We start from the raw sequence: 23,605 nt of genomic DNA, 5'->3' as shown, positions 1-23,605 counted from the left end.
TCATCTCCCTTTCTTCTCCCTGCTGAGTTCTACAAGGGCAACACTGAGACTGAGGAAGAGGAAGCTGGCAGGCAGGGATACCCCTGGACTGGCTTTAAGCAAGATGTGGAGGCTGGCTAAGGGCAGTCAGAGGTTGGTGGGGCAGTGTTCCACATGCCCTTAATAGATCACCCTCTACTGCCTCCAGGAAATGCAGCCAAACCCAATAGGCTGGACTGCCTCTTTTAGGTTCTGCCACTATTAAGGTTATGCACTGCCCTGCTTTAGTCGCCGCTTAAGAACGTAAGAAGAGCCCTGCTGGATCAGGCCAAAGGCCCATCTAATGCAGCACAGGAAGCCATTGGTCCATCTAGCTCAGTACTGTTGACACTGACTGGCAGCAGCTCTCTACTGTTTCAGACAGGGAGTCTTTCCCAGTCCTACCCAGGGATTGAACTTGGGACCTTCTGCATGCAAAGCAAATGCTCTGCCACTGAGCAATGACTCTTGCTATAGGTCTCACAGTAGCCAACCAGATGTTTCTGGGATGCCCGCCAGCAGGCCCTGAGTGCAACAGCCCGCTCCCTGCCTCTAATTCCCAGCAACTGGCATTCCAAGGCACGCTGCCTCAAATAGTAGAGGGAGAACATAGCCTTATCCTCCATGAACTTGTCTATTCCTCTTTTAAAGCCATCCAAAAACTGACCTGCGCTCTGCTAATCCCAACTCTCCTACATGGACAGGGATCCTCCTGGCTCTACCTCAGGCGCGGGGAACCTTTGGCCCAGCCTTTCCCGACCGGTGTGCCTCCAGATGTTGTTGGACCACAACTCCCATCAGCCTCAGCCAGCATGGCTGAGGCTGATGGGAGTTGTGATCCAACAACATCTGGAGGCACACCGGTCGGGAAAGGCTGCAGTTTGGCCCTTGGGATGTGGCTGAACTCCAATTCCCATCATCCTTAGCCACGCTTGCTGTGGCTTGTGGGAGTTGTAGTTCAGCCACATCTCAAGGGCCAAAGGTCCCCCCACACCTGCTCTCAGTGCTGGAGAACCTTGTGTTTCTGTGCACCCGTAGTATGCACCTGTTGGGGCAATCTTGCATGCACCCAAACCAGTCCCTCACCCTTCCTGGCTGCGCAGCCGTCTCCTTTCCACCTGGGAAAGCTGGACATTCTGCTTCTTGTTCAGGCTGCAGATCTTCTTCATGTGTTTCCGCCGAAGCTCCTTCAACTCCCGGTACTGTTTCTTCAGCAGTTTCACATAGGCCTTGTGCTGCCGAAGCTCCTCCAGAGACTGCGGAGCCACCTCTGGAAGATTAAAAAAAAGAGTGCGCCATGGTTGACAGAACAATGTTAACCCCATCTGGCCACAAGATCTCATGGGAGCACTCGCAAAGCAAGATAGATTTCACCAAACCCTGCCTGCATGTTTTCAGGTTTCTCTTTGCAGTCATGAAGAATAGGAACTCAAGAGAAAACAAAAAACATTAGCACAAGGACAGCGAGAGGTTCTCAGGGCACAGAATTCTGCACTTCCACGACAGCATCACATGGAACCAACACAAGTGATGTGTGCCCGAAAGTGGGACTTGTTATCATTTGGAGCGGCATTTGTAATGTTTTTCCCCAACGGACCCCTTGGAAATCGACGAGGCTTTTGGCAGACCATTTAATAGAAAAAATGTGTTCTACAAATCAAGAACATTCATGTCTTACATTTTAATAGCATTTTCTTCTTCATTGTCAAAATCAGCAGCGTATTATGAAAAACTCAGATCCTAAACCAGGGTCTTGCAATTCAGCCCTGCCTGGTCAAAACTGCCTTGCTTCGTCACCAGAAGAAATAACATCAAGTGCAGGGGCCAAAAATACAAAATACAGATTGCACCACAACTTTTTCACAGACCACCCTGAAAGAAGCTTGTGGGCCACAGGTTGCCTGCAGGCCACAGTTTTCCGAAATCTGATCTACAGGATCTTCACTCCCAATCTCCGCATCCATAGCGGTAATGGTGTTGGCACAAAACTGTCCCCTTACCTGCCAGGACGCTGGCAATCAGATCGTCCCTTTGCACTGCAGGGTTGAGGGGAAAGAATGAAAGAGACATTAAAACAAGGAAGGGGGACCTGAGCACACCTTTCTAAAAGCTCATTTGTAAGATGGGGGTCCAGGGAAGGGTGGGGGAGGTCGGGGAGCACATTCCCAGAAAACTCTATTCTAGGCATATGATTTGTAGCAGCAATACCCCACTGGCAGACAGTAGTGTAATGGCAAATTCAGAAGTGCAGGGTCCCTTCATGATAGTCACAGCCACACCCCCTCCCCCACCCTTTTTGTTGCTGGGTTGAGAATGAGATCCTTGTTAATGCCTTCTCACACAACAACAGGAACCAAGAAGCACAAAAGAGGAGAGTGTTAGCTATTGAGAACAGTCTTCTCAAAGGCTGACTCCCTTACTTTCGTTCTGATTGGCTCCAAACAGCACAAGGAAGCATGTTAGAAGACTCTTCTCAGTGGCCAACACACTCCCCTTTCATGCTGATTGGCACATAGGATGCTGGAGATATAGGGACCCTGCTCCCAAAAAAGGAAGACACACATACCCCGAGACTCTGGACAACTACATCCCTGCTGGTGGAGGCTGGTCCATTAGGGCAGATGGGTCACTGCCCCACCAACTCCACTCTGCCCTCAGCCAGCCCCCCACCTGACCTGTCTGCCTTCTTACTTACAACAACCAGTTCAGCAGGGTGGCCCTAGCTTCAACTTCCCCCCTCCTCGTTGCCTATTGTAGAACTCAGCAAGGAGGAGGAGGAGGAGGATGGGGGCAAAATTAGAATTAGTTGACTCAGCCTGTCATTGGCTCTGGCTCCACCTACTGTTTGGGCTCCCTGCCTTCCGCCCCACCTGTCCCAATGGGCACCAGCCACCACCACCACCATAAAAAAACCGCCACCATCCAGTTGTGCAACAAGGACTAGTCTATTGCTAAGGAGGCTGCTTTGGGAGGAACAGTGGGATATAAATTTTATACATAATAATAATGGGCAGCTCTTGGAAATGGACAGTTATTAATATTATATACTGCTTACCAGCCAACGTGGCTTCTGAGACATTTACAAATATTAAACAGATAATTAAAAAATACAGCCACTCATAATTAAAACGCACAATAAAGCAATTCCATGAAAGCATTAAAATAAACAGCCACAATTAAGATGTACAATAAACAAGCCCATTAAAACAACAATTAAAACTATTAAAAACAGGAGGTTCAAGCCAGGAGAATGTTTGCCTAAAGAGGCATGTCGTTAAGAGCCGGCGGAATGCCAATAGTGATGAGGACCTTTCGCATTTCAGCAGGGAGAGCATTTCACAACACCGGTGATCAAGCCCTCCTTTGCATTACCATAAGCTGATAGTCACCAGGCCACCGCAGCAGAGAGATCTTCCCAGCACAGCTCTGGGGATTTGTCTCCAATGTTTTTTTTTGCAGGGGGAGGCAGGGTAAAAGGGTAAAAGCAGATTTGTTGCTATTGGGCTGTGGGTGGGTGGGTGCACTGTGGCAATTTTTTTTTTAATTGTGCGCTTGAGGATTTCTTTTTCATCCCACCTGATTCTCATCAGCTTCAACCCATCAGAATCCTGGGAACTGTAGTTTACCATCACTGAGCTACAATTCCCAGCGCCCTTAATAAACTACAGTTCCTATGGTTTTTTTTTTTAAACAAAGCAAACCAAAAATTCAGCAGTTTACAAGGAGCACAAGGGCAGCCTGAAAAAAGGTAAGGGAGGAAACAAACCAAAGGGCCCATCGCTTCGCGGTAGAGCACCTGCTTTGCATGCAGAAGAGCCCTCCAGTTTGAGCCTCCAGTTTAAAAAGGACCAGGCAGCAGGCATTGGAAAAGGCCTTTTGAGACCCCGGAGAGCTGCTGCCAGTCTGAGCAGACAATGTTAGATTAGACAGGCAAAACGTAAGTGAGCTTTCGAATAAGGGATGGGTGGCAGGGTCGTGGGAATGGGTCATGTCTGAGCACCAGGAGCATGGAAGAGATTCCTTTGGTGTTCAGGAAGCCACAATGGAGATGGTGGTGGAGGCAAATCTGAGACTTCTGATGTCTCACATTACAGAGGTGGCTGGTTGGGGAAGTCAGCTCCAAATTTCCACCTGGAGCAGCAAACTACCAAAACTCAGCGGGCGTACCTCCCCCAAAACCTTTTCCATAAGGATTGTGTTGGTCCTCCTCGAGACCAGGGGAGGGGAACTTTTTTGCAGCCCCAAGGGCCGCATCCCTCCCTTCGGGGCAACCTTCTGTGGGCCGCATGCCAGCAGTGGGCGGGGCCAGAGGTAAAAGCAGGCGGAGCAACAAACGTAAATATTACCTTTGTACAGTAGCTAGTTTCTACGCGCACACATTCACACAAGCCCCTCTTTGCCCTCCATCCAGGAAAGGAAGAGGCATGATCAGAGTTCAAGGACACATCCCAGCCAGGCAAAAACACTCCAGGAGGGTGCAAGGAAGGGACAGTGAGGGATGTGGCCTGGGGAAAGTTCCACGGACCAAACAGAGAAGCAGGGAGGGGCGCATTCCTCCCCCAGGCCTGATGTCCCCCATGTCTGCTGTAGACCTTACCTTGACTGGGGATCACACTGGGGCTCCGGGTTGAGGGGAGCAGGGGGGTCGAGGGCTTGTGCACCTCTTCAGTGGGGCCAGCAGACACACCAGAAGAGCTTCTCGACAGCATCTCCCTTGGCTTCTCTGCGTTCTCCTGCTGGCAAGGGTGGGGAGGGGGTTAAGCTGGAAAAAAGAGAGAGCCCAGACCCACCACACCTGTTGGCTTTCCTGACGAAAGTGCCCGCCTGTATCACCGCAGGTTCCTTCCTGCGCCCCCTTCCTAAAGGGCAGGAGGATGAGCCTTGTTTCCCGTTTGTCAGTTTCACACACGTTCATTCATAAATCTGTTCCTTAATTTCCTTAATGGAAGGGCCGTAGCTCAGTGGCAGAGCACCTGCTTGGCATGCAGGAGGGCCCAGGCTCAATCCCCCGGCATATCTAGGTACAGCTGAGAGAAACCGCAGACTGAATCCTGCTGCCAGCCAGTGTAGACAGTATTGAGCTGGATGGACCAATGATCTGACTCTGTGCAAGGCAGCTTCCTATGTTTCTGTGTCTGGTGTCTGCATTAATCTGTGCTTATATATATTTTTAAATCCACCTTATTTGAGTCCTTACCCACTCTGAGACTTTGTGGTGAAGGGTGGATGACAGCAATTTAAAAAACACAATTATTACAATCCATTTAAAAACAAACATGATTGTACCTCATGAAAATAAATCTGTATTTTTGAACATGTTTTACATCTAACCTAACTCTCTTTGCATTTTTGAATAATGCAAAATAAACTTTGACTTGAACCTATTTTATCACAAGATACACAACCCTCAACATTTTCACCATACATTACGCCTTTATGAATACGTATTTTGATACGTGTTATTCAAGTCAAGAACTGCATGGCAAAATTCAGAGAAGAATGAAATCTGAATGGTAAATGTGATCCAGGCAGCGTACTCAACATACACTTAAAGCACATGGTTTCCCACAAAGAATCCAGGGAACTGTAGTTTGTCAAGGGTGCTGGGAATTGTAGCTCTGTGATGGTAAACTACAGTCCCCAAGGTTATTGGGGGTGGGTGGGGGGAAGCTGTGTGTTGAATGTGCGGTGAGTACATAGCAATGCACACGTTCCATCTGGGGAGGTGTGGATCAGGTGATTAAAAAAGCAATCCTCAAGCACACCCTAACCACCTTCCATTCCAATGGCATGGTTGTTCTCACCTCACTCTCTCCTATCAGTGCCGCAAGCTGTTTTGCCCGTTGGTCCATTAAGCTGACATGTTTAATGGGGTTGATCAGAGCCTCTGCATAATCTGAGGAAAGAAGAAGATCCATTAAGTTTAATGCATGAAGTAGCCTGTTCTCCTGTGAGTGTGTGCACATGTGTGTGGGGTAAGGGTTATATCACTCTAAGCAGTTGTGGCTTTCCCCAAAAGCACCCTGGGAACTGTAGTTTTTTTTTAAGAGTGCTGAAAGTTGTTAGGAAACCCCTATTCCCCCTCACAGAGCTACAATTCCTGCAGTGGTTTAACAGTCAGTCCCTCTTTCCAGGGAACTCTTAGCCCTTCGCAACCCCAATGTGGATTGCCCCCCCCCCCGGGAGCTGCCACTTGCATTGGTAGGAAGAAGCTCCCGTTGACTAGTGTGAATTCCCTGTCCCAATGCACAAAAAAAAAAAGCAGGAACAGGAGCGCAACTGAGACTGGGGACTTTCATACCTGCAATTTACTTAAAAAAAAAAACAACCAGTATTCATGCAGTTGCCAATTGTGTGAATGACCCTGCATCTCAGCTGGACTCAAAACACTTTTTTTACTCAAGCAACAGTCCTAAGTGTACTGTATACAATAGGGGTGAGAAAGCCACGGCCCTCTAGACCATGAGTGAGGAACCTTTGGCCCTCCAGGTGTTGCTGAACTACAACTCCCATCAGCCCCAGCAAGCATGGTCAGTGGCCAGGGATGATGGGAGCTGTAGTTCAGCAACATCTGGAGGGCCAAAGGTTCCCCACGTCTACTCTAGACATTGCTGGATTCCACCATCCAGCATCTGTGGCATCTGGAAGGGCCACAAGTCCCCACGCCCTGGCAAGCAAGATGAAAGCACTAGAGTTGGCTGTAGCTGCTGTCTGCCAACATTTGCTTGCTGCCATGTAACATGTGAAGCGACCCAATGCTCCTGCCCATTTGCCCTCCCTGTAGGCTTTACCGCCTCTCACCCTCTTAGTTCTCCTGGTATTCCTGCAGATCCACTCAAAGAATTGGGGATTCCCCTCCCCACGCATCTCCCTCCAGGAAACCGCGGGAAATTCATGGAGTAGGGGGTCTACACACAGCCATTAGCCATAATATTTGTAAAGGAAGCCATTGGTGGTCTAGCAGTTTAGAGCGTTGGACTGGGACCTGGGACAGCAGTGTTCAAATCCCCGCTCGCCCATTAAGCTCGCCGAGCCAGTCACTGTCTCGTCAACGTCATCTACCTTGCAGGGTTGTTGCGAGGATGAAACAGGGAGGGGGAGAACCATGTGTGCACACTGCCTTGAGCTTCTTGGAGGAAAGGTGGGATAGAGATGCAACACATACATAAATAAATGTCCAGAGGTAGTGTACCTCTGGATACGAGCTGTATGGTGAGAAGGTGGGCTGCGGCGTTTTGGGCCCTGCTTGCAGCCACCCAGGAAGCATCTGATTGGTCACTGTGGGAAGCAGGACATGGGAACTCTGCTCCAACCATGGCTCCTTCTTATTCCATCTACACCAACCTTCCTCCAAACTCGTGTCCAGGAGTTATTGAACTCCTACTGAAACCCCCATCATCCTCAGCTGGCATGGCCAATAGTTAGGGATGGTGGGGCGTTGAAGTCCAACAATCCCTAGGTACGCAGGGGAGGGAAGGGAAGGCAAGGCTGATCTCCACCCTCCCAGAAAAGGGAACTCAGTGGTAGAAGGGCCATAGCTCAGTGGTTGTTTTTATATGCCTTCAACTCGATTAGGACTTATGACGACCCTATGAATCTTTTTTGGATATATTTATAGGGTTTTCATGGTAAGAGATATTTAGAGGTGGCTTCCCATTGCCGTCCTCTAAGCCTACAGCACCCAGTATTCCCAAGCGGTCTCCCATCCAAGCAGTAACCAGGCCTGACCCTGCTTAGCTTCTGAGATCAGACAAGATTGGGCGTGTTCAGGGTAGTATGGCCAGCTCATTGGCAGAGGATCTGTTTTGCATGCAGAAGGTCCCAGCCTCAATACCCAGTGGCATCTCTAGGCAGGGCAAGGACAGAATCCTGTGTGAAATCCTGGACAGCTGCTGCCAGTCAGTGTAGACAAAACTGAGCTAGATGGTCTGACTCAGGATGAAGACAGCTTCCTATGTTCCCCTTCCCGATCCAAGAGTTCACTTACTTTGGTGATCATCTGGGATATAGTCGTAGGCCTCAGTGTAGACCAGCAAAGCTGGGAGACAGAGAGGCTGGTCACTCTCACTGCGCAGGCAAATGTAGTGGTACCCTGTCGGGCAAAAACACAGAACACCAATTAAGAATACAGGGGTGGAAATCCAGGGGCAGAAGGCAAAGGCTGATACTCTAAAAATGGTGAGGGAATTGTAATTAGGGGAAAGGGACCCTAGCTCATTGGTAGAGCACCTTCTTTGTATGCAGAAGGCCCTACGGTCCCAGGCTATGGTCTAAAGGCACATGAGGCCAGCTCCCTGCTGAAGCTAAGCAGGGTCAGGTCTGGTGAGTGCCTGGATGGGAGACCGCCTGGGAACCATATGTAAGCCGCCTTGGGTTTCTATCATGAAAAGAAAGGTGAGGTATAAATGTAATAAACAAATAAATTATATATATACATACACACACACACATATGACAGCCAGTGTGGTATAATGGTTAAGGTGTTGGACTGTGTTGGACTGTAACTTGGGAGACCAGAGTTTGAATCCTCAAGCAGCCAGGGAGCTCACTGGGTGACCTCGGGCCAGTCATGGTCTCTGCCTGACCTACCTCACAGGGTTGTTGTGAGGATAAAATGAGGAGGGGGAGAACCACGTATGCCACCTTGAGCTCCTTGGAGGAAAAGGTGGGATATAAATGCAGCAAGTAAAAAAATAAATAAATAGCACCATAGGTTTAAAACAGTATAATACCACTTTAAATAGTCATGGCTTCCCCCAAAGAATCCTGGAAAGTCTCATCTGTGCTGCATGTCGTGAGGAGACCCATATTCCCCTCACAAAGATCCAACTCTCAGGGTTGGAAGGAAGGAAGAGGGATGGATTATTTACCTGCTCTGGGGAACTGAAACTCTGTGAAGGAAATAAAGGGTCTCCTAACAGCATCCTTCACAAATGGCAGTTCCCAGGATTCTTTGGGGGAAGCCATGGCTTTAAATGTGCAGTTGGGGCTTCCAACTCCCATCAGCCTCAGCCAATGACAGCCTCAGCCAATGATGAGGTTGGGTGGGGGCTGTTGCCTAACAACGTCTTAGAGGGCTATAGGTTCGCCATCCCTGACTTCAGTGATTTCAAGCAGAGAAGCTGTTTTAAGACTCTGGAATATGGCAGCTTCATGGGTTCAAGTACTGGTCAGTCATCCCAGTGCCTTTTCACTCAGCTGGAGTTGGCATATTTTAGGGGGGAAGGATTGTAGTTCATTGGCATGCAAAAGGTCCCAGTTTCAAGCCCCGGCATCTCCACTTAAAAAGGACCCGGCAGCAAGTGGTGGCAAACAGCCCTCTCTGCCCAAGACTCTAGGGAGCTCCTGCCAGTCAGAGCGGAGAACTGCACTGGATTAAACAGTCAAATAAGTGGACCTGGTATAAGGCAGCTTCCTAAATTTATGACCCTTATCCCTCATCTGGGAAATTACACAGGATACGGACACACAGAGGTACAGAGAGGGGAAAGATTTAGTAAACAGCAAAGCCAGAAGGCCATTAAATGCGGGTCTCAGATATTTCCAGGCAAACCACAAATTTGTATAAGATAAGAACCACATTTCCAGCGATACATCAGCATAGCAGAGCTAAAAATGCGGTATTGTCATGATTGCCCTTCTTATCTTGCATACGTTTGGCTCTCCACACAAACGTCAGTGATCCATTGTTTGCACTTCATGGCCTTTTGGCCCTGCTGTTTAAAGTAAATGTGTAATTAATAAAACAGGCCCGCTAAGGATAAATACTTCAGCCTTCTGTCAAAGCAGGCTCGAGGTTAGGCATGGGCAAACTTTTTTCTGTGAACTCCTCCCCGCATCCCTAGACAGAGCAGACCATGTGCAGGCAATTCAACAGAGCAGCCTGGACTGGGGTGTGTTTGTGGGATGGCATGGGGAGATGAAGGGGGCTGGCTTACCTGAACGGATGGCAGAGACAGGCAATATCCGATGGCCAACGAATTTGCCCCCCTCTTCAAAAACAGCTATACGCAGTGAGGCCAACGTAGGAAGCACCACCTGAGGGGACAGAGAAGACAGGTGTATTTGTTAACGGGAAGACAAAGACGGAGATTTTCAGAATCAGAATTGGAGTGGACCTTGGAGGTCATCTAAGTCCACTGTTCTTCAACCTTGAGTCCCCAGATGTTCTTGGACTACAACTCCCATCATCCTTGGCTATTGGCTAAGCTGGCTGGGGTTGGTGGGAGTTGTAGTCGGACAACATCTGGGGCCCCAAGGTTGAAGAACACTGATCTAGTCTGAACCCTGGCTCCATTAATATTATCTAATTATTATTATTTATTGAATGTATATCCTGCCCTTCCTCCCAACACAACACCACAATATTTTAACAACATGAGCAAAAAAGCAATCTAAAGATAATTATAGATAAAAACACTCCTCCATCCTGTGATCTGTGGGTTGCTGGAAACAGTCTCATTCAGCCATCAAATGCCTGGGTAAACAGGAATGTTTCTAAATTCCTCCTGAAAATCAGTCATGAGGGGAGGGCATTCCACAAACAGAGAGCCACCACTGAAAAGGTCCTGTCACAGGTCAACAACAACTGGGCAGCCGATGTAGGAATTCCAGAGCCAAAGCACCCCCAATGGGGATGGCTGAACAAACCTCTACTTGAAGACCTCCACAGCTGTACTGCTGGAGCCACAGCTGAAGATTGCCAGGGGCAATTGAACCTGGGACTATGCAAATCTGATGCTCTACTGCTGGGCTACGGCCTTCCCCACCATTCACAGAGGCTCACCTTGTGGAACACAAAAGCGTCTTCATCCCACACTGGATTGAAAGAATTCCCTTGCGACGTCCGCGTCCGGAATTTGCGCTTTGTGTCCACGGGCAGCCCAAACATGTCCACTTCAACGTAGATGCCCACCCGCTTGTCTGAAAGGAATTGCCCCGAGATTATCTGGGGATATACAGAAGAGATGACATCAAGGGGTGTTTTTTCTGTATAGTGCGAGATGTGTGATGTTCTGCTGTGTCTGTTGTCACAGCAACAGCCCAGGGGCGAGGAACCTGTGGCACTCCAGATGTTGCTGGATCACAACTCCCAACATGCCTGACTGATGGCCATGCTGCTGAAGTTGATGGGAGTTGCAAGTCCAGCAACATCTAGCTGCCTTATACTGAGTCAGGCCATTGGTCCATCTTGCTCAGTATTGTCTACACTGACTGGCAGCAGCTCTGCAGGGTTTCAGGCAGGAATCCCTCCCAGTCCCAACTGGAGGTTCCGGGGATTGAACCTGGGACCTTCTACATGCAAAGCAGGTGCTCCACCACTGAGCTACAGCCCTTCTCCACAGGTTCCCGTCCCTGTGACAGCCCAAGACTGCCGCCCTCCGAACCTTCACTTTGATGGTATTGGCCACGATGCCGTCAATAATGTCTTCGGTGAAGGGGTCGAAGAGCTTGTCCTGGCGCCGCATAAACTCTGGTTTGAGCAGGTATCCACTCCGGCGGTTGTACTCAAAGATGCCCAGATTCAGCTGCATTGGCAAGTCTAGGCAAACAGAGATACACAAATGTTGGCAGATCATACAAAGTGAGAACGAGCAACAGACTTTTCTCCCTCCTCCCCTGCCTCCTACAACCTCCATCCTTGCACAGCACAGAAACTCTAAAACGGGGATGCGGAATGTGGTTGGCCTGCATCTCCTATCATCCTTGACCACTGGCCACACTGGCCCAGGCCTGATAGGAGCTGGAGACCAGCGACATCTGGAGGACCACAGGTTCCCCATCCCCGCATGACATATATATATATATATAAAAGCAAACAGCCTGCAGTTAGATTCCTCCCTTTTTAAATGCGGTAGGGAGAAAGCTAAGGAATCTACCATAGGTCTGCACCGCTTCTGTCCAACATAAGCCAAAAAGCAGCCCACCAGCCATGTTTGGCAACCCACCAGGAGCTTAACAAGCTTCTTTTGCTTTTGCTATCTGCCTGGGACTGCCAAAAGAAAAAAAGAAAAAGAAACCCCCGAGGATAGAAGTGACGTTCCTTTTTTAAATATGAAAGCTGCGCATTCAGTGTTGTGGGCCCAAGCCTGTGGAACTCCCTCTTAGTGATGTGAAGGCCCAGGGGAAAAAATGGAAAATTTGGGAGGGGAGAAACAATTTTTTTTTAACTCTCTTCTTTCCCCAGGGTGAAAAAAAAAAGGGAGAAACCCTGTTTCCCCTCATTTTTCTGTTTCCACCCCCCAGGCCTTCACAACTCTACTCCCTCCCAACTGAGATGAGACAGGCACCCTCCTTGCTGAATAACAGGTGCAGGACAGAGACTTGCTTATATCCAGCAGACATTCTTAAAAATATTTTTTGTTGGGTTTTACACACATAAACAAAAGTAGCAAATAAAAAACCAACACAACAAAATCCAAAAGCCCCAAAGCAAAACAAGGGGAGAGCCAAAACCAATTATATGCATACAGTTTTGTCCCATAGGTATATTATCAGAAGTAATTTATATCGCATATTTTTCATGCATGCCAAATTACTATGATACCGCAGGCTGCTGCTGGGGAAGGTTCACACTGTTAGCATATACAATAAATTTCCACCACGTAACGTAAAAACATCTGGACTTTCAATTCCCTGCAGGGATCACAAGTTATGAGTGATCTTTTTCCAAGAAGGCAATATTGCACCCGGTACTATACCAAGTTTCAATGCTCAGACTATGCAGGTTTTTCCCCATCTTTGCTTTGGCTTCTGTTGGGTTTTATAATGAACTTTTATTGTTTCGTTCTCTGTATGGGGTTGTTGTTTTTTATCTACACCGCTTAGAAGTGCCAATGATGAAGTGGCATATAAATGCCTTACAGAGAAGTACGTTTCTAGTCCTCGTTGTTAAGCAAGCGGAGAAAGAGAAGCTGCCACTTACCAAGAGACTGGAAATTGAGCGCCACCATCTGGCAGCCGGCATTCCAGAACACCTGGGGCATGTAGTTAGAGGAGTCCACCCGGGTCCCTTTGGGGTATATCCGGCTCAGCTGCTTCTTGTTGTATCTGGGCAAGGAGTGCTTGTCAAGGCAACCAAATGCCAATGAGGACACCTCAGCTCTACCGTGGCCTCAGCTCAATGTTCGTGATCTACTGTGGGTACTCAAGATGCTGCTGTTGATGGCATTCCTTTTTCTCAAGGTCTCTGTTCCAATTCTAATACTAGCTCATCAGTTCAATATATAATCTCACACATGGTAGCAAGCCCTAACTTAAGGGTAGGGAACCTGAGGGCCACTTTCCCTTCTAGGCACCATTCCAGGGGCCACATGCCACTGGTGGGTAGGCCACAGGCAAAAGTGGGGGAAGCAAAGAGTATCAGTTTTATCTTTGTACAGTAGACTAATTTTGAAACACACTCCTTGATAAATCCTGGAGAACCATAGAATCATAGAGTTGGAAGGGGCCCGTAAGGCCATCAAGTCCACCCCTCTACTCAATGTAGGAATTCAACTTAAAGCAGCCCTGACAGGTGTCTGTCCAGCTGTCTCTTGAACACCTCCAGTGTTGGAGAGCCCACCACCTCCCGAGGTCATTGGTTCCATGGCCATACCGCTCTAACAGTTAGGATGTTTTCCCTGCTGTTCAGCCAAAATCTGGCTTTCTGTAACTTGAACCCATTATTCCGTGTCCTGCACTCTGGGACGATCGAAAAGAGATTCCGGCCCTCCTCTATGTGACAACCTTTCGTGTACTTGAAGAGTGCTATCATATCTCCCCTCAGTCTTCTCCAGGCTAAACATGCCCAGTTCTTTCCGTCTCTCCCCATAGGGCTTTGTTTCCAGTCCCCTGATCATCCTCGTTGCCCTCCTCTGAACCTGTCCCAGCTTATCTGCATTCTTTTTTAAAGTGCGGTGTTCAGAACCATTGACAGTCAATGTATATACTGGGCTAGGAATGCAATCTACTGTACAAGAGTCACATGTATTGCTCCGCCCATTTTTCCAACTGGCTCTGCCCACCACTGGCATGAGTCCCCCAGAAGGTTGCCCACAACGGATTGTGGTCCTCTGGGTGGAAAAAAAAAAGATTCCCATCTCCAACCTAAGAGGGAACAATGGCCCAATTCAATAAACCTGTTGTCATTCTATTGCTCATGGGGAGGTTGGGACTCTTCTCTTTACCACTGAGCATTTGCAGTTACTCCTCCAGTTCCTGCTGAAGGTCACCCACCCAGGACAGATGTCTGGACCTGCAAAATAAGCCTCTCCCAACCTGAGATCTTCTATGGACCGTTCCATCCCACTATCCCCAGATGCTACATACACAAGTAAGTGATGGCTGGTGCCCATTGGGACTGGCGGGGCGGAAAGCAGGAAGCCCAACAGTAGGTGGAGCTTGAATCAATGACAGGCAGAGCCAAAGCCAACGACAGGAGGAGCTGAATAATTCTAGTTCTGCCCCCATCCTTCTCCCTGCTGAGTTCTACAATGGCAACCCCAAGACTTAAGGGCACAAGGCAGGGAGTCCCACAGAAAGGGGGGGCAGAACCAATGAAAGGCACAGCCACCCCCAACTGCTTAGAGGGTGGGGATTAGCTGGGGTTTGTGGGGCAACGCCCCATGCGCCCTAATAGACCAGCCTCCAGTGACAGAAGTGGTGCCGTACACTCAAAACGTTTGCCCCGTGAACTGATGAAGCTGCCAGAGGGATCCGCCTAGGGCTGTCTGACAACAAGGTCGCCTCTGCTTCAGCACGCCCTACACGGTCAGGCAGGATACTCAACGAACTCCATGGGGCTGTTGGTTAGCTGCTCCAAGCCTTTGGTCTCCACAAAGGAAGACATCTCGTACGATTTGTTGCGTTCTTGGGAGGAAAGGAGAAAAATGACTTGATGTTAATGCTCCTCATTACGCAGACACAGATGCGGAACGCCCGTCTCAATTCCCCTCCTCTGCTTCTTTCATATCAAGGGCGTATTTATGCAAGAGCTGATGTGATCAGGGAGGGACCCATAGCTCAGTGGTACAGCACATGCTTTGCGCGCAGAAGGTCCCGGGTTCAAATCCCTGGCATCTCCGGTTTAAAAAAAGGATCAGAGAAAGACCCTTATCTACCAGTGACCCTTGAGAGCTGCTGTCGGAGCAGACAATACTAATTAATTAATAATAATAACTTTATTGTACTAGCCAAAGGCCACGACAAATGCAGACAGTACTAGGCAAACAGCATATTTACGCTAGAATTGATGTAATCGGGGAGGGACCAAAGCTCAGTGGCAGAGCACATCCTTTGCACACAGAAGGTCCTGGGTTCAAATCCCTTCCATCTCTGGCTAAAATAGCACCAGAGAAAGACCCTTCCCTGCCAAAGTCCCTTGGTAGCTGGTGTCGGAGCAGACGCTACTAGACATACAAATAGTGTAGAGCAACTTCCAGTACTCTTAACTCTGTACCCCCAAAGCTTCCTGGGAATTACAGTTTTAGAGGATTCCAGAACAGGACTACAGTTCTTAGGGGAGAGGGAATACCTGTGCAAAACAAAGCATAAGCCTCTGCTGGAGGGTATGGCCTAAAATTACCACCCTCCCACCAACCCATACAGAATCCTCTTCTGTTGAGCCTACACTGGGGATGGGGGGACCAGTGGCCATCCAGATGCTGGATTTCAACTCCCATCATCGCTGACAATTGGCTATGCTGGCTGGGGCTGATGGTGGAGAGTTACATAAGAAGATCCTGGCTGGATCAGGCCCGGTGGTCCATCTAGCCCAGCATCCTTTTCTCAAAGCAGCAAACCAGATGCCCATTACAGGAAGCCCGCAAGCAGGACATGAGTGCAACAGCACTCTCCCCAAACTGTGATTCCCAGAAACTGGTATGCAGAGGCATACTGTCTCCGACAATGGAGGGAGTACATACTCATCATGGCTGGTCGTCATCGATAGCCGTATCCTCCATGAATCTGTCTAGTTCTCTTTTAAAGCCAAGCGGTTATCACCACTACCTCTTGTGGGAGCGAATTCTATATTTTTGCCATGCGCTGTGTGCAGAAGTCCTTACTTGTGTCTGCGTTCCAGTTTGTCTAATCCTCTTCCAAAGCCATCCAAGTCGGTGGCTGTTGCTACATCTGCATGAACAGTCCAGCTATATCTGGATGGCCAAGGACTGCCCACTCCTAGCCTACGTCAACATTCTCTCTGCCAACATGCATCCCTCTCCTTGTCCTCACTCACTGCTGGCCACCTCGAAGGACTTGAACTTGACAGGTTCGATGTAGTTCACCAGTGTAGACATCTCTTCCGTGGCGTTGACCTCACTGCTTGCAGTGCCCTGAGACAAAAAAGTGGAGCGGGGGAAGGTCACAGGGGTAGATGGGAACAGTCAAAAACAACGTCAAAAGATAAGGAAAGGATGTCATTTACAATAATTGTAATGATCTAATATATACTAAATACTGGACGAGCTCTAAAACACCAGAATTAAAGACAAACTCATGAATTTCAATTAAATAATTCCAATGGAAGAATTAAATAATTTCAATTAAAGAATTGAAGAAAATGTCAAAATTAAACAATTATTATGATGATTAGTTTAATTTGTTATTGGCTCCAAGGTCCCAGGCATGCTACAGCCATTCTAAGTGGATTTTTGTAGGTGAAACAGAAGTGCGTCATTTAAAATCTGAGAACGTGGTGCACTTTTATGCAGTATTGGAAGGCAAGACAAAAGCATTAGTGCATAACCCTTTCTCATTGATTTAGAAGTTCTCTTTCTTTTCAGTTAATGGGGTTTTGCAATTTGTACCGACTCTAGTGCGCATAGATTTTTTATTTCCCTTTTTTCTGATAAATAAAAAGGAGAACTTAGCACCGTTTGGTGGAAAGACTGGACACAAAATTAACACATAAATAATAAAAAGAGACTAAAGTCACTGCAGTAAATGGGCTGGGGGGGGGCATGGGAGAACCAGTACAGTGGCCCAGCACACCACTGCACTTCTTCAGAACATTCATAAAGGATTATTCATTTGAAAGACTAGGACTCTCCAAGACTTGCTAAGTTACATACAGATTGGAAGAATTTGATGTGGGCATAGAATAGTAGAGTAGGAAGGGGTCTTTAAGGCCATCAAATCCAACCCCCTTCTCAATGCAGGCATCCGAGTTAAACATGCAATTGTAATCATGCTCTTTACCAGATGATTAGGAAGTAGCCTGACATCACACCAATTTTTAGAAAATGGATAAAGGAAATTACAGCTATTAACCAAATGTCTGTCCCAAGTGAATTGGTGGAAAACATTAATGTTACAATGATAAAACACATTTAAGGACAAGCCTTGCTGAGGAAGAATCAGCATGACTTCTGCAAGAGAAAGTCCACCCTTGCCAACCTTTTGGAGTTCTTTTGAGAGTGTCAGTAAGCATTTAAATGGGGCCAATCTGTTGCTATTATAAACCTGGACTTCCAAAACCCCTTTTAACAAAATCTCTCAAAGGGTTCTGAGTCAACTTGTTTATTTTATTTTTTACTTTATTTTATTATTACATTTATATCCTACCAACAGCTGGTATAGCACAGTGGAGAGGAGAGCCTGGCTGGGAGTCCAGAGTCTGTGAGTTCAAATCCCAGCTCGTGTCTCCTGGGTGTCAAGGGCCAGCTAAAGATCACCCCCACAGGGAGTGTCTCAGGGGTTACATGCCCTACCACCTGTGCAGCTGTGGGCAAGCTGCATAGTCCCAAGGAGCCCAGTTGCCCCCCAGCTGGCAGTTGCGGACAAGGAAGGGGCTGGCTTGTGCAGCTGTGGCAAGCTGAGCAGGCCCTAGCCAGCTGGGGAGGACAAGCCTCAGAGGGAGACAATGGTAAACCCCTCTGCATACCGCTTACCATGAACACCCTATTCATAGGGTCGCCATAAGTTGGGATCTACATATATCCTACCTTTCCTCCAAGGAGCTCAAGGTGGCATACAAGGCTCTCCCCTTCTCCATTCTACCCACACAACAACCCTATAAGGTAGGTTAGGCTGAGAGACAGTGACAGGGCCAAAATCACCTCATAAGTTCCATCACCAAGTGGGGATTGGAACCCTGGCCTCTTAGGCCCTAATCCAACACTCTTAACCATTACATCACACTGGCTCTCTACCTCAAATCAAATCAAACCAGTCACTCTTTACACTGGCGATGTGGAACTCGCGGCTCTCTGGGTGTAGGCAACCTATAACTCCCACCGCCTTCTCCGACCATGTTGGCTGGGGCTGATAGGAGTTGACGTCCGGCTACTTCTAGAGAGGGGCCACAGGTTCCCCAGATTGGCTTCGCACATACCTCATCCGTTGTGGGCTTTTTGGGGTCCTGCTGCTCCTCCTCCTCTTCACTCTCGGCTTCACGGTCTGGATGTGGGGAGAAGGAAGAGTGTTAGAAGCTCAAGGCCAAGATGTGGTGGAAAAAGGGGAGAGAGAATTCCTAATCCCAGAAGGGAAATGACTTGAGGACACAGCTCTACTACAAAGTTAAATGTGGAAGATTAACAGTCATTCCCTCTCCTTAAAGAACATTTTGAATATCGACATTTTAAAAGGAAATATTGATAATATTCTTACTACCAATGTTTCAGCAGCTTTTCTAAAAAAAGTCTGTTTTCAAAAATAGCAGTGGAAATTCGCTATATTAAAAGGCTATGGTCTGAAGGCACACGAGGCCAGCACCCTAATGAAGTTAAGCAGAGTCAGGTCTGGTCAGTGCCTGGATGGGAGACTGCCTGGGAACCATAAGTAAGCCGCCTTGCATTTCTATCATGAAAAGAAAGGCGGGGTAGAAATGTAATAAATAAATAAATAATAAAATCCAATCTTCAGTGATCGAAAATAAGCAAATTAATGGAAAATTTGGTACCAAATCTGAATTGGGCGGAATTCTAGGAAATCCCTTCTCGCACACAATTCCCTTCTCCAGTTCCCTCATCCGCCTGCACCCTGTATCCTAGCGCAACTAAAGATGCCTCCAGATTGTCAGTGTCCTGTGGGAGCGATTCAGCTGCAAACCAGAACTTTAGGTTTGCATATTTAAAATGGGTTAAAAGGCTCTGTGGCTCTAGCACAACAAATCTACTGGAAAAACAAAAGAGAAAAACAACTGGGTTTTTTGTTGTTGTTTGGAAAAAGACAGGGAAATACATCGTAAAATGTAGGGAGAATGACCAACGTCCCACAAGCAAATAGGAACAAATGCTCAGTGAAGATATCTAACCTTCAAGTAAGCTCTGTGCAAGCAAATCCGGGTGGAGGCTCCAGAAATAGACTGTCTGAAGTCCCCCCGCCGAGCCAAAGAACATGAAACAATTACATATTCTAGCCCTGCCTCCATCTCCCCAATCCTCATTTAGTTCCCTGTTATCAGTTTTATTGATTGCAAGCCTCTTGGGGCAGAGAACTGTTTTTTGTAAACTGCCCATGTATATAATGTAAATGTACTGCCTTCAAGTCGATTCCAACTTATGGCGACCCTATGAAGAGGGTTTTCATGAGGCTGAGAGGCAGTGACTGGCCCAAGGTCACCCAGTGAGCTTCATGGCTGTGTGGGGATTCGAACCCTGGTCTCCCAGGTCGTAGTCCAGCACCTTAACCACTACACCACACTGGCTCTCACGCCCATGTATATAGAAGGTGCTAAATAAATAAATAAAATAAAAATGGTGCAATACCCCCACCCCCACGGTCGACCTCAGATTCCTCACAGCACTGAGAACAGCTCTCCTTCCTCCCGCCTATTTCTGAGGAAAACGCACCGATAGATTTGCGGGGCTCCACCAGCTTTGCTATTCTGTCGGAAGACTTCTCCTCGCCGTTGGTCATGACCGGTGACAATATCTCAGGCTGTTCTGCAAAAGGAGACCCTAGGGGTGGGGAGAGAAGAGCAAGATTGTGAGGGGCAGGAAAGCTAAGAGCTCACATAATACATGGGTTAACTGAGAAGCGGGCTGCATAAACACCCTACATTTAAAGCACATCCCTCCTAAAGAATCCTGGGAACTGTAGTGTACCCCTCGTGGAGCTACAGTTCCCAGGATTCTTTAGGGAGGAAACGTGCTTTAAAATGTATGATGTCCTTCCCAAAAGCGAAAAACAAACCAACAGAAAAATCTTGGATCCTCACACCTTCCAAGCAGTGAGACAAGAGATGGGTTCTTCCACTTAATCAGAGAACCCCAGAGATGGAAGGGACCTCAAGGATCATCTAGCCTAATCTCACCCCCCCACAACTCTTGCTTGATGCAGAGAATTCATTGATAGCGCACCCCCCCCAAGAGATGGCCATCTGCCCTCTGCATAAAAAAAATCCTGTAACCAAGCTGAACCCCCCGCCACCTCCTGAGGCAGTCTGCTCCACCAAACCACTTGTACAGTCAGGACGTACTTCTTAATGTTTAGTCTGAATCTCATTGTCATTTTTAATGCAGTTGGTTTGCCACCCTCTGGACGCAACAGAAAACAGATTTGCTCCATCTGTGGCAGGCCTTCAAGTGTTTGAATTTGTCTTTTAAAGTGTCTCTTCCCAAGGGCACACACATCCAGCTCCTTTGACCTTTCCTCACAGGACTGGCTCTCCACAACTCTCACTATTTATCCACTCATCGCTTCCTCCTGTCTCTACCCTTGTACTTTTGGTCAACTTCCACAACATACCCCCTCATTGAGAATTCTGAGAATCCTAGCTTTCATGTCTTTTTTTAAGAAAAACCAGGTTTCTGGCCTGAAATTTATTTATTTATATATATTATTAAAATGATATCCCACCTTTCCTCCCAAAGCGAGCCCAGGGTGGCAAGCAAGTGATAAAACATCTTTTTTAAAAAAAAAACTTAAAGGAAAATATCTTTAAAAACAGTTTAAGAATAAAATATCTTTAAAACAATTGCAACACAGACTAGGATAAGGTCTCTACTTAAAAGGCTTGTTGAAAGAAGGTCTTCAGTAGGTCCCAAAAAGACAATAGAGATGGCACCTCCCTAATATTTAAGGGGAGGGAATTACTAGGGTAGGTGCCACAACACTAATCACCCTATTCCTATGTTGTGCAGAATGGACCTTCCCAGGAGATGGTTATCTACAGGAGGTCCTCACCAGCAGAGCGCAATGATCATCTACGTATATAAGGAGTGAGGCGATTTACTGAGAAAATAGGTGAACCACAAAAGGTTTTAGGAACATAGGAAGCTGCCTTATACCTAGATATACCATTTGTCCATCTAGCCCAGTACTGTCAACTCTGACTGGTAGCAGCTCTCCAGAGGTGAGCCTCTCCCATCACCCACTACCCGGTCATTTTAATTTAAATAATTTTTATTCTACTCTTTAGTCAAGAGAGGCTTCCCGAGGAGCTTACAAATTTCAGCAATAAGACAGTCAATCTCCACAGGCTTACAATCTAAAAGACGTGGCACAAAAGGAAAAGGGACTGGGCAGGAGGAGGAAAAAAGAAAACCCAGGCACTGTTTCTTAGTTTCAGAATTCTTGTACTGGCTAGCTGAAATTGAAAGATTTCAGGGAGAGGAGCCAAAAACTGCTGGTCACTGAGCAGAGCTGATGGAGAGAGGTTCTGCAGTCCTCTCTCACTCTCCTGGAGCCTGATGGAATGGCAGCTCCTAGATAATAGTTGAGGAAAGAGTCTGAGGGATCAGATGGGGATACCAATGAATGAACCTGCTGGACGCAAAGCACACGCTCTGCTACAGAGCTATGGTCCCTCTCCCCACCCACTCTCAACCCCAACGCTCACGTGGAAGGATAATCCTGCAAAACTATTTGCTCTTCCCCCCTGGCTAGCCAAAAGCAAAGCAATACCAAAGGAAAAGAAAACAAGGCAATACACATTTGTTTCAGCTCACACGTTATATATTCAAGTTGTAGAACAAATTAGTCGTTAAGTCGGGACTAATTTTTACCAGCTATGGATGCAGCGGGCAGACACCTGCCAGGACATAACTCTGGTGCTCAAAAGCTTGCCCTGGCTGCCCAAGAGTTTACTAAGCCAGGTTCAAGGTTCTTGCACTAGTTTACAGTGCCCTTAATAACTTGGGTCCAGGATTCCTTAGAGACCGCCTGATTCCTTATATACCTGACTGATCACTGAGGTCTTCAGGGGCATCGCTGTTAGGGGCCCCCCATGGCTCAGATGTACAGCCTGTATCCACCAGGAGGTGTGCGTTCAGTATTGTGGGCCCAGTTTTATGAAACTCCCTTCCAGTTGAGGTCAGACAGGTCCCACCTCTCTGATAAACTTTAGGAGCTTCACAAAGACCTTTCTATTCCAGCAGGCATTTAAACCTAAGTTGTACTAAGCCTATTTAAGGAGCTTATGGGTGGTACTCAATGCTAATCCTACTCAGAGAAAACCCACTGATGTTAACAGACATAACTAACTTAGGTTCATTCATTTCAATGGGTCTTTTTTTGTAACCTCTGGGAGTCTTTTGTTTCATATCTAAGTTCTACTCAGAGTAGAGCCAGTGAAATGAATGGACCCATTAGTCATGCCCACATTAATTTTAATGGGTATACTCTGAGTAGTAGCAGCACTGGATACAACCCTGTCTTATTTTGATAGATGGGTTGTTTTTATTGATAGATGGTTTGTTGCATAACCCACTTTGTGACCATCTACAATGAAAAGCAGGCTATAAACATTGGAAATACAAAAACTCAAAGAGGATCCTGCAAATCAAGACACATACCCAGTGCAGGACAGCCTGGCTCACCCACTCCAGAGGAATCACTGTAGGAGCTGGGAGTCTGCTCCAGAAGCCGCTTCCGCATGCTGCCTTCGAATCCTTTGCCAGACATGCGACGCTTCTTGTTCTTTACCAGGATTCGGCCCAACAGTTCCTGGGGACTTGGCAAAGCTATGCCAGGCTGAAGCTGCAGACGGAGAGAGAGAGAGAGAGAGAGAGAGAGAGAGAACACTATATTAGAACTTTAGGAAGACCAGACTTGAGAGATCTTCACAGGCTATTTATTTATTTATTACATTTACATCCTGCCCTTCCTAGAGCTTGGAAAAGTTACTTTTTTTGAACTACAACTCCCATCAGCCCAATCCAGTGGCCATGCTGGCTGGGGCTGATGGGAGTTGTAGTTTAAAAAACTAACTTTTCCAAGCATCCTCCCAGGAGGAGTCCTGGGCGGCAAACAAAAACACTCTAAAAGATCTTAAAAACAAAAGACTTTAAAACATATTAAAAGAAACTTCTTCAAAAACATCTTAAAGCAATTCCATCACAGACACAGACTGGGATAAGGTCTCTACTTAAAAGGCTTGTTGAGAGGAAAGTCTTCAGCAGGTGCCAAAAAGAGATGGTGCCCAATATTTAAGGGGAGGGAATTTCAAAGGGTAGGTGCCACAACGCTAAAAGTCCGCTTCCTACATTGTGTGGAACGGACCTCCTGATAAGATGGTATCTGCAGGAGGCCCTCGCCTGCAGAGCGCAGTGGTCGACTGGAAACATAAGGGGTAAGACGATCTTTCAGGTATCCTGGTCCCAAGCTGCAGAGGGCTTTGTACACCAAAACCAGAACCTTGAACTTGGCCCTATAGGTGACA

The 23,605-nt window shown here is 47.4% G+C and overlaps 1 protein-coding gene across 5 annotated transcripts in view; it reads right to left on the bottom strand.

Annotated features, from left to right (window-relative positions):
• Positions 1–23,605, bottom strand: part of PLCB3 (phospholipase C beta 3) — a 115,875-nt gene that overhangs the window by 47,209 nt on the left and 45,061 nt on the right. For 4 of the 5 annotated variants that reach the window (XM_061606203.1, XM_061606204.1, XM_061606201.1 and 1 more), the window contains 14 exons: positions 22,740–22,923; positions 19,794–19,901; positions 18,335–18,399; positions 16,238–16,334; positions 14,784–14,868; positions 12,944–13,068; positions 11,406–11,560; positions 10,805–10,966; positions 9,957–10,056; positions 8,006–8,110; positions 5,823–5,914; positions 4,616–4,754; positions 2,019–2,054; positions 1,105–1,288 (listed from right to left, as the gene is read on the bottom strand). In XM_061606203.1, the coding sequence (XP_061462187.1) occupies positions 1,105–1,288; positions 2,019–2,054; positions 4,616–4,754; positions 5,823–5,914; positions 8,006–8,110; positions 9,957–10,056; positions 10,805–10,966; positions 11,406–11,560; positions 12,944–13,068; positions 14,784–14,868; positions 16,238–16,334; positions 18,335–18,399; positions 19,794–19,901; positions 22,740–22,923 (1,637 nt within the window). The remainder of the gene's footprint in view (positions 1–1,104; positions 1,289–2,018; positions 2,055–4,615; positions 4,755–5,822; positions 5,915–8,005; positions 8,111–9,956; positions 10,057–10,804; positions 10,967–11,405; positions 11,561–12,943; positions 13,069–14,783; positions 14,869–16,237; positions 16,335–18,334; positions 18,400–19,793; positions 19,902–22,739; positions 22,924–23,605) is intronic. The other variant, XM_061606202.1, reaches the window with a different exon arrangement.

The sequence above is a fragment of the Rhineura floridana genome, chromosome 22 (genome assembly GCF_030035675.1).
Source record: "Rhineura floridana isolate rRhiFlo1 chromosome 22, rRhiFlo1.hap2, whole genome shotgun sequence".
Taxonomy (NCBI): domain Eukaryota; kingdom Metazoa; phylum Chordata; class Lepidosauria; order Squamata; family Rhineuridae; genus Rhineura; species Rhineura floridana.
Note: the sequence above shows the minus strand (reverse complement) of the source record. Positions and strands in the feature narration are given on the sequence as shown.